Source organism: Stegastes partitus, unplaced genomic scaffold (assembly GCF_000690725.1).
Source record: "Stegastes partitus isolate 25-593 unplaced genomic scaffold, Stegastes_partitus-1.0.2 Scaffold457, whole genome shotgun sequence".
NCBI lineage: Eukaryota > Metazoa > Chordata > Actinopteri > Pomacentridae > Stegastes > Stegastes partitus.
This window is the reverse complement of record NW_007578188.1, coordinates 275862-287394: the sequence shown is the minus strand read 5'-3', so window position 1 is coordinate 287394 and position 11533 is coordinate 275862. Positions and strand designations below refer to the sequence as shown.

Here is an 11533-nt window from a genome sequence, read left to right as displayed (position 1 = left end):
TGCAAAACATAAGGCCCACTCTATATACGCTGCTTCCCCAGCAGACAGAGATAGACAGTCATGCAATAGCTGCACACATTGCCATTTGATCAGCACTTTTACCATTTGTTGGCCATGCTGACCGAGAAGCTGAGAATGGAAGTTTATTCTCGACCTTGAAATAAAAATGTGAACACCTACAATCCCATGACACCAGAGGATCTCTCCCTGCTGAGGGTGCTGATGACGTGATGCTCAAAAGTGCTGATATACCTAATGAGACTGACAAACTGTGTATAAAAGATGGACTGTGATGTCCCCCATTGGTTTGTGGACTACTGTAAAGCCTCAAGTTTGTAATTTGGCCATTCTGAAAACAAACTCAATTCTACAGTCTTCGGTTACTCTGTATTTCTGTTATATTATGTATTTGTTCATGCATTTTTGTTTCCAGGAGAACTATTTCAAGTCATAGTGACTTTCAACTAATGAATCATGTTTGTGTGCAGGCAGTGTAAGGTTCCAAGTAAAGGAGTCAGACTAAAAGGCTTGTGTTCTATCTAAGGAGATGGTTTTTGTTTTGAGAAGGCTTTTGTCCTCAGAAAGATGGACTCAGCATTTCTTACAGAAAACTGAGGAAACCATGGGGTTACACTTACAAAACTATGGATAATTACGAATGAAGAGGAATTCCTGAGTTTTCTGTTCACTATTAAAGCTCTTGCATTTTGTGTTTCTCCTTTGAGAGTCTTGACTAATGCTGTTATTTTCTTTATTGTACATAATGCAAAATGTATCAACGACCCAGCAAAGTGTTTTTAAAGTTCAACCATTACAGCATTTCTTTTACGACATTCACCATGGTAAACTTTTGAAACAAGCGGCGATTGAGCAGTGGATCTGACAGATAACTAGAAGACACTACACACCAGTTGCAATTTGCCAATCACAAGGTTGCCCCTCCTCAAAACATTCCCTGCTTTAACCTCTTTTTTGCTCTAAATGCTATGATAATTTTAAAAATTCCAAAACTGGTGATCGAGATTTTTAAAAAAGCTTACTGGAAAAATGTTTATTGAGGTAATAAATCGATGGAGAAGTAGGATCATTTGCTCTTAGAGTTCTGTACAATCTGACTTTTTCATAAAAGCAGAGGAGTCACCCCCTGCTGGACATTATAAAGAATGCAGTTAAACCTGCATTTGCATTGACTGCACTTGTCATTAAAAGGCTACATCTATCCTTAACATTCCACCCGCAGTAGAGTTAGTTATGGAGTTCCACAGGGCTCTGTGTCAGGACCTATATTATTTGCTTTGTACATGCTCCCCTTAGGCAATATTATTAGGAAGCACGTCATACATTTCCATTGTTATGCAGACAATACCCAGTTATATTTATCCATGAAGCCAAATGAAACCAATCAGTTGGTCAAACTCCAGGCATGTCTGAAGGACATAAAGGCCTGGATGACCTGTAATTTCCTTCATTTAAATTCAGACAAAACTGAGATCATTGTATTTGGCCCGAAACACCTCAGAAATGAAATCAGCCTTGGCCTCCAGTTCTACTGTAAAGAACCTTGGAGTCATTTTTGACCAGTACATGTCATTCAATAGCCATATAAAACAAGTTTGTAGGACAGCCTTCTTTCCTCTACGTAATATTGTAAAAATCAGGAATATCCTGTCTCAAAGTGATGCTGAGAAACTACTCGATGCATTTATAACTTCTAGACTGGACTATTGTAATTCCTTATTATCAGGATGTCCCAATAACTCTCTTAAAAACCTCCAGCTGATCCAAAATGCTGTAGCCACGGTTCTGACAGGAAACGGTAACAGAGATCATTTTTCTCCTGTATTAGCTTTTCTTCATTGGCACTCTGTAAAATCCAGGATAGAATTTAAAACCCTGCTTTTAACATATAAAACTCTCAATGACCAGCTCCATGTTACCTTAAAAACTTTATTGTACCGTATCATCCCAACAGAGCCCTTTGTTCTCAGTCTGCAGGTCTACTTGTGGTTCCAGAGTTTCCAGAAGTAGTGTGCTGTCATTGAAGTTGATGTGTGTAAGTTGATTAAAAACATAAGTTCAATAAGTTAAAAAGTAGGATTAAAAAGTTAAAAAGTTGTTTTTTGTCGTTCTTTGAAAATCTGTCAGAGCTGTAGGAGTTGATCAGAGATGAAATGGACTGTGACGTGGACTCTGTCAAGTTTTACACTGACAGCAGGATTGTGCTTGGGTCCATACATAACACCACGAGAAGGTTCTACATGTATGTTTCCAACAGAGTAACTCAGATTAGAGCATCCACACACCCTAACCAATGGTATTATGTGCCTACAAACCTGAACCCTGCAGACCATGCTACCAGGTTCATAGAAGCAGCTGAATTCCAGCACAGCAACTGGTTTTCAGGTCCACCCTTCCTCTATTCAGACAAAGCAGCAGAGACACCCGAAGCAAATAATTTCAGTCTACACAAGCCTGACGCTGACAATGAGATTTGTCCTGAGGTTGCTACTCTGGCAACCAAGACATTAGAGTCTCAGTTAGGCTCACAACACTTTGAGCGGTGCTCAAGCTGGAGCACACTCTGTCGAACCATAGCTCGACTTATTCATGTTGCTGCATCCTTCAAAACAAGAACTGACGAGGAAAAATGGGAAGGATGGAAATGCTTCCAAGAAAAACCCAACACAAGTGAGCTTTCAAAAGCCAAAGTTGTGATTATTCGTTCTGTACAGCACAAAGCGTTCAATGAGGAATTCAAATGTAGGCAGGCAGACATGCAGACACACACTAGAGAAACTCAATCCAGCTGTAGATAAAGATGGTCTGCTGCGTGTTGGAGGTCGTCTTTCTTCAGCTGACCTGTCAGAAGAAGAAAAGCATCCGCTGATTATTCCACACACTCATCACATTGTGACATTACTCGTGAGACATTTCCATGAACAGGTGGCTCACCAAGGATGGCATATTACAGAAGGAGCTGTCCGGGGTGCTGGATACTGGATAATTGGCAGTAAGCGCTTAGTGTCTTCCATCATCCACAAGTGTGTCACCTGCTGCAAACTGCGTGGTAAGCTAGAGGACCAGAAGATGGCAGATTTGCCAGCAGACAGACTGACTCCTGAACCTCCATTCACCACTGTCGGCCTTGATGTACTTGGTGTTAGGATGGTATGTTTGTTGTGTTTTTGCTTGTTTTCTTTGCCTTGGTGTGTGGTGGGCGTGTTTTTCCTGTTCTCCCTGCAGGCTGGGCGGAGCCAACCTGAATGAGACAATCAAGCGCTGACAGCTGCGGCACATCATCTCATCAGCAGCCAGCCGTACAAATACGGGCAGCTCACAGACCTTCAGCGCCAGATGATTGTGATTCCTCACTGTGGTACAGTCAGGCCACTTAGCAGCAACCTCTCGAGTAACATCAAGCTAAGTCTACTATTTTTTGAGTGTCTCTAGTTCATGGTTTTTCTCCTCTGCATTTCCAGCGTCTCGTCTCGGCTCCAGCTCGTCCTCCTCCCCACACGCCTGCCGCTTCTTCTCCCTTGAGCACACTTCACACGGACACGAGCACCTTCACCCGACGGATCTCCGTTCGAGCATCTGCACAGGGAAGATCTTCACGGGAAACGGATTCGCACCAGCACCGCTCCTAGAGCACAGCACCTCCACCTACCACCTGGGATCTCCACCACGACACCCCCACTGGATTCCTCCACCGGGACACTCTCACTTCCCCCTCCCCTGTTAAATAAATCGTTTCCTTTAACATTTTCTCCTGCCTCCCTTTTTCGTTGGGTCCGCCCGCACAGATTCTGAGACTCGGGTCGTCACACTTGGGCCGTGGACTATTACGACACGTCGCACAAGAGGAGGAAGTGCGGAGAGCAAACGATGGGCAGTGCTCTTTACATGCTTGTTAACTAGAGCAGTACATATTGAACTGATTGAATCCATGTCAACAGTTTCATTAATGCCTTGTGGAGATTCTTCGCTGTTCGTGGTCCAGCGAAACTCCTGCGGTCTGACAGAGGGACGAACTTTGTTGGAGCTTGCAATGAGATAGGTGCAGACACAGACGACACAGTGATGAGGAAGTACCTCCAAGAGAAAGGATGCTCCTGGGTGTTCAATCCTCCTCACGCTTCTCACATGGGAGGCTCCTGGGAGCGACTCATTGGGGTTGCCAGATGCAATGCTGCTTCAGAAAAGGCCAACACGGCTCACACATGAAATCTCGAGCACTTTCATGGCAGAGGTGATGGCTGTCATGAATGCAAGACCTCTTGTGTCCATCTCCACGGACCCAGACAATCCTGAAATCCTTACCCCCATGATGCTTCTTACTCAGAAGATGAGTGCTGTTTCAGCCCGTTCTGGAAACTTTGCCTCAGCTCAGCTGTTTGGAAAGCAGTGGCAGCAAGTTCAGTGTCTCGCGGACACATTCTGGAAGAGATGGAAAGAAGAGTTTTTGTCTACCCTACAGAGTCGCAGGAAATGGACAAAAGACAAACCAAATGTCGAAGAAGGAGATGTTGTCATACTGAAAGACAATCAGGTCCCCAGAAATGAATGGCCAATGGGACTGGTTGTTAAGACTTTGCCAAGCTGTGACAAAAAGGTCAGAAAGGTTGAAGTGCAGGTTGTCAAGGATGGGACAGCCAAGGTGTTTCTAAGGTTGGTCTCTGAGATCGTAGTCCTTCTTTCAGAGACATAATGAAAAGACTCATGTTGTCAAAGAACAGCAACCTTTAAGTTTGTTTATATCTGTACTGACATAGTGCAGTGATATAATTTAATTATATAAAGCGGAGAGTGTGCTGTCTTTGAAGCTGATGTGTGTAAGTTGATTAAAAACATAAGTTAAATAAGTTAAAAAGTAGGATTAAAGTAGTAATCCTACTTTAAAGTAGTAAAGTAGTAGTATTATTATTAAGTTAAAAAGTTGTTTTTTGTAGTTCTTTGAAAATCTGTCAGAGTGAGCTCTCTGCGCGTTGTATTTGGTTTTTGAATTTGCGGCAGAGTGAGCCATGTTACCAATACATTGTGAATTATCTTTGATTCTCCGTCATCTCCATGAAGAGAGTTCGACTTGTAGCGACTATCAGTAGCATAACGGAGCTTCACGGCATCGCTAAATTGTTCATACATGCTTTTGCCTTGGAAAATATTTGCCTTTTTACAAGACGTTCGAAAGCTACAAAAGAACAGTAAATGCCAAGGAAAGCAAGCCTTGTGTGTTTATTGACTACAGCTCGAGCATGTTAACTGGCTGTCTGGCAGTGCAAAGCTGACGCATTGTGAGGGCAGCACAAGTAGAATAGGAGGCAGAGCCTTCAGTCATCAGGCTTCTCTTTTATGGAATCAGCTCCCAGTTTGGATTCGGGAGGCAGACACCCTCTCTACTTTAAGATTAGGATTAAAACTTTCCTCTGTGATAAAGCTTATAGTTAGGGCTGCTCAGGATCACCCAAACTGTCCCTTAGTTATGCTGCTATAGCTTTAGACTACTGGAGGATTCCCATGATACACTGAGCTCCTCTCCTCTCTCTTCCTTCCATACAGTTAGAATCACCATTACATGTCACTAACTCTGTGTTTCCCCCGAGGTCCTGTGCTTGCTCTCTCTGTGGATGTCCCTGACCTGCAGCCACCGGCCTTACCGACCCCCAAAATACTTTATTGTTATGTTCTATTGCTGCTCTCCATCTGCTATCCTGTTTTCCCATCCCTCTCATCCCCACTCTCATCCAGTCATTCAAGACGGATGACCTCCTTCCCTGAGTCTGGTTCTATCAGAGGTTTTTTTCCCCCCTTCCCTTGGCGAGATTTTTGGTTCTTTCCCACCGTTGCCAACTGCTTGCTCAGAGGGAGTCCAAAGGCTACTCTGTTTAAATTGGTCAGGTCCATACCTTACTATGTAAAGCACTATGTGATGACATATGTTGCAAACTGCGTTATACAAATAAAATTGAATTGAAATGAACATAAATTCTTAAACTCAGTGGACTCATTTTCTAATTTTTTCGTATTTCTAACACTCACATCTAAGGCTTCAATTTCTCTCAGACTGTCTCATGCCTCCAAGTCTGTGTCTATAAATGCAGATTGTCAGCTTCTTTTCACTGACTTTATTTACCAGCTGTGGCAATAAATAGCAGCTGGACCCGCATTGTCTCCACATTGACAGATTTGTGTGCAATTGCTTGCAAAGCAGCAGTGACCTCATTCATTATTTCAGTCTTTCTGATACATTATTGAGATGTGATTGTAGCCTTATTCTTTAATCGTAGCAACTCGACTTGCTTGAGTTTCTTGAAACCAGTTGTTACGATTAAACTACGTGAACAACTGTGACATGGATGACTGAGAACCTTCACACACTGATTGTAGCCTTATTTAGTTCAATTGTATTTTATTTGTATAGCACAGTTTACAACATATGTCATCTCACAGCACTTGACATAGTTAGGTATAGACCTTACAAATTTAAACACAGAACCCAACAATCCAAAGTAGCCTTTGGACTCCCTCTTAACAAGCAGTTGGCAACAGTGGGAAGGAACCAAAAAATAAATAAATAATGGGAGGAAAAAACCTCAGACAGAACCAGGCTCAGGAAAGGAGGCCTGAGGTTTTTACCAAAGAGATCAATAAGGCTGTATCTATCTATCTATCTGTCTGGATTGGTCGGGGTCTAAATTATTTTCTGCACAGCAAACAGCTGAACAGACGCACAGATTTTGTCTCAAGTTAAATAATTGGGGGAAAAGAATAAGTCATGCTCAGCATGAATTTAGGATCCTAACAGATGTTTGTATGTATAATGATCCATACATGTTTCATTTCTGATTAAGTCCAAAAATAATTTCAACTAGAGAGTCATAAGATTTTCTTTTATCTGGTGTATCAAGTGGACTATTACAGAAGCGGCTTTTCTGCAAATATAGCGAAACTTACACATCTGAACATTTCAGTAAAAAGAAAAAAGCAAGAGATAGTCAGTCTACAATTTACTGCCAACAAAATATTCCTTAATGTTACACATGGACAAGACTTTTGAGTTTCATAAACCATAAATTCAACACACACAAAACATCATGTAACACTACAGAACTTAGCTCTACGCACAAAGGATCCAAAATATTTTGATACACAGACGAAGCCTATAATGTCGCCTGTTTCCTAACAAAAGTGCATATAAACGGCTGGAATGCATTAGATGGTCAACAAACACTTGGCTCTTGTAGTCAACATGTTGGATGAAGGAGAAATGTGCAGGTGTAAGAATTTGAGAGACCTATTATGACCGGACAACTGGGACAAAGTATCTCAGAACTGGTCAGGCAACTAGGGCAAGTGGTTGAAAGAGAGACAAACGTGGTGCTACAGACATGTTTCAGTTTCATAGCCTGTGACTACCTATGACTCTGCATGTGACAATCTAAAGCAGACTTCTGACTGAAGCTGCAGTGACACGCTGGGCACTGATATGGTTTCTCCCCTGTGTGTTTCCTCATGTGAACCACCAGGTTGCCTTTCTGCGCAAATGACTTGTTACATTCTTGGCATTGGTAAGGTCTCTCCCCTGTGTGTATCCTTGTGTGATTGACCAGGTCTGACTTTTGACAAAAGTTCCTGCCGCAGAACTGGCACTGATAGGGTTTGTCCTCCGTGTGGATCTTTATGTGTCGTATTAAAGTCTTGGTCAAGGAGAAACATTTGGTGCAGCAAGGACACTTGTAGGGTTTCTGTGCAGTTCCTGCTTCAAATTGGATGATGAGCTCAGGAGATTTCCCTGAAGGCCTCCTCGGCAGGATATTTCTGACAGTAAGATGTTTTGGCTGCCTGTCCTCTGCCTCTTTTTCAGCTGGACTCACTGAAAGGAGACGCTGCTCATCAGCTCCACTGTCAGGTCCAGTTTCAGTTTTAATATGATCCACTGCAAATACTGCAGAGGAGTCTTTATCTATATCAGCAACAGTCTGGATTTGATAAAGACACAAGGGCTGCAGAGACTCCTGATCAAACTCACTCTTGTCATAGGGAGTGACAGCAAGTGGAAATGCCTTAACCCCAGCTTCATCTTGTCTCTGTTCCAGCTCCGAGTCCATCTTACTGACAGCTGTCACTGATCTGATGTGAGTTTTTGTTCCCAGCTTTTCACTAAAACACAAATAGGGTTTCTCCTCAGTGTGTTTCTGCCTGTGAATGAACAGGTTGTTCCTTTGGTCGAAACTCTTCTCACAGTCTTGGCACCGGTGTGGTTTGGCACCTTTATGTATCCTGGTGTGAATGATGAACTCAGACTTGTGGCAGAAGTAGCTGTCACAGAACTGGCACTGGTAAAACGAAGATTTGTCCTCCGAGTGCTTTTTAATGTGTCGCACCATTGTCTTCTTGGAAGAAAACCCACTGAGGCAAACAGAACATTTAAAGGGTTTCTTGACGCAGAGGGGTTTTTGGGGTGACCTCAAGTCACACTCTTGCTTCACATCGTCCTCTTCGCTGTCAGCTGGTGTGTCCTGATCACTCTGATCATTGTCGGTGGCAGGAAGAGTGTGTCGGTGAATGCTCTTAACACGGGGACAGTCTGTCAGCTCTGTGGACTGTGACATGATAGTGTTGTCTGGTTCCTCCCAGCACACACTAAAGTTGACTCTGGCAGGAGGCTGCTGCTGCACATCTGTGGCACACATCTGGATAGAGTCTGAAACAGAGGAGACTAGATGTATTCCACAGACCTGAATAACTGAAACTGCAATCAGACAGTTTTTAGGGTTCTTTTCTAAAGTGTAGCTTAACTGCAACACCTGGTGGTAGCTCACGATGTGCATCAAACACACTGTTTACTATGCAAGCATACAAGAACACAGCAACGGCTTCTTCACATAGATCAGAAATTAGTGGGAGATAATTCTATTGTAAAAAAAAAAACAAACTTGTGTCTTTTAATCTGCTCTCTATCACAAGTTCCTTTCTAAAACACAGCAACAACTCCTGATAAACTGACCTTCACTATGTGACTTGGCAACATCCAGCAGTCTGTGGTGGCTGTCCACCACCCACTTTGAACAGGACATTTCCTCTTCATACTCTATAATTGTCCTTTCTACAATCTTGAAGATCTCCTCGGCTGCCGCAGACAGACACTCACTGACGAGCGCTCTCAGCAGGTCCATCTTTGCTCTTCTCACCATGCTGAGGTCTTCATCAGTCCTGACAGCTCCACTCTTAGCTCTCTGTTGTCCTCAGATGCCACCTCACTCTTGCTGTCTGAAGAGATGGCATCTGATTCAGCTGTAGGATTCAGGACAAGAAAACCCATTGAACAGTATGTTGCGGTGGAACTATTCGGTCTATCTCTAACATAATCTCTGCTTTTGTGGCAGCCTTTGCATGAGCAGGAACTAGAGTGGAACAATTAATCAACATTTCAAATCAAACTCACAATCTGAAACAATCTAGTTAGCATATCACATACAATTCAGGATGCATGAGGTGTGGGAATGAAATAGTGGGACACTCGTCCTGCATATTTAACTGGAGAGTCGGTTTTAAGCCTGAGGTGACACTTCAGAGTTGTTGAAGCTGCCCTTTGACCGCGGTTTGAGATGTCCTGGTTCAGCCTGTAGGCTGTGGCTTGGACAGACATCAGGCCGGCCTCATCAGGCACCAGGGGGAGAAGCTCATGTGTCAATACTCTGGTCTCCTCGCCGTGGACATTAAATCATAGCACAGAGAATAACTGACCTGGAGCTTGACTTAAACAAATCAAATTTCACTATATGTCAGAAAAATCCCAATATTTGACCAATTTTTTCAGCCATAGTAAACACTGAGTTCATAAATAGTGGCAGGATTTTTTAAAAAAGCGCATACACAGCCTGAAATAAGAATATGAGTGAGGTTTTTGCTTCAGTTATTTCTCACATCTTACTTTGTTTGACTTGAGTCACTAAAGAACAAACTAAGTTTAAGTATAAAGAGCCTGTTCCTCCCAGCAGAACCGAGCAGCTCTCTGGAGGACCTGACAGGTTTTACCACTCATGTGGAGTCTCACAGCCTCTCCAGCTGTTCACACGTTCAAAACTAAACACATTTATTCCTCCGGTTCAAATCGCTCTTTGACATTTTCTCCACGTTTTTGTGCTTACCGTTGTTAGCCACCAAGGGAACACTGAAGTCCAACAACTTTTAGTGAAGTTTAGCGGCTCACAGCTGACCCCGCCTCATCTCCTCTGAACTACAGCCGTGCTGCTGCCGCTGTGTGTCCGCTGGGAGCTCAGTGTGTGTCCGCTTTCTGACCCACAGCAGCGCACTTAGCTTAGCTCACTTAGCTTAGCGTAGCGCCCTTAGCTTAGCTCGCTTAGCTTAGCTGGCTGACTTTCTCCAGGGGAGCAGTGAGAAGTCGGCTGCTGTATTCGGACGCTCTGCCGGACAGGCCTGCTGCTGGACACATCCAGGTGACCGCTAGCAGCTCCACCGCGAACACAGAGCAGGGTCACACTGACACCAGGCTAAAAACACAGCCGCTTCGGTGTCTTCTTCTGCCTTCACTGCCAGTGTTTGTGGCGGTAACATTAGCGCTCCCCTGCTGGCCGCCTCTCTCTGCGTGTTGAGTGCGGTGCTACAGCCTCCAGCCCTGCAGCCATCCTGGCATCACAGCAATAATAACCTACAGACAGTGTTCCAGCCTTCCTGGTTCAGCTTTCAGTCACGGTGCCCAAACTAATGTCAAAGCCTGTCAGGACTGAACCGGCTTTCTTTGCACACAGAACAAATTCTGAACACCTGGCATTTCCCACATTTCAGCACCAGCACTGATTCATAAACACAGACACCCAGAACTCTCTGAAATGACAAAACTCTCATTTAGTGTACAACTTTCATGTAAGCCGACTTTCTCCCTCATTCACATTGCGCTACAATTTCAACTTTATTATAGGAGGAAACTTACATAAAATACAGCTTTACTAGTCTGTACTCATATTTATGAGTCTTTAACAGGTTAGATCTGTAATCGATCAAATGTTTTGCCAAAACATCAAGGAGTATCCAGGCTTCCAGCTGTTTATAGGAGTATTAGACTCACAGCATTGGACAGCAGCAACGTCATTGTGGGCATCCAAAAAGGCAGATGGCAAGTTCCCTTAGGAACTAACAACAAACTACATTCTTCTCCTTTCTACAGACAGCTGAACTAGACAGAAAGTATTGGATAGCTAAATGTTGAAGTCCATCCATCCATTATCTATACACCGTTTGATCCTCAGTGGGGTCGGCAGGGGGCTGGAGCCTAGACTTGAGAGACAGACAACCAAGCACACTCACATTCACAACTACGAACAATTTAGAATCATCAATTAACCTCGACATGTTTTTGGACCTTGTGGGAGGAAGCCAGAGAACCCGGAGAGAACCCACGCTACACGAGGAGAACATGCAAACTCCACGCAGAAAGATCTCGGTGTCCTCACTGGGACGCGAACTGGCGACCCTCGTGCTGCGAGGCAACAATGCTAACCACTGAGGTACCTTG

The 11533-nt window shown here is 43.7% G+C and overlaps 1 protein-coding gene across 1 annotated transcript; it reads right to left on the bottom strand.

Moving 5' to 3' along the window:
• Positions 1–6873: 6873 nt before the first annotated feature.
• On the bottom strand, positions 6874–10546 carry LOC103360663 (zinc finger protein 569-like). The gene is made up of 3 exons (XM_008286510.1): positions 10149–10546; positions 9005–9291; positions 6874–8701 (listed from the first exon to the last, which is right to left on the bottom strand). The coding sequence occupies exons 2-3, from the start codon at positions 9189–9191 to the stop codon at positions 7410–7412; spliced, it is 1479 nt and encodes a 492-aa protein (XP_008284732.1). The 5' UTR covers positions 9192–9291; positions 10149–10546; the 3' UTR covers positions 6874–7409.
• Between the last annotated feature and the right edge of the window lie 987 nt (positions 10547–11533).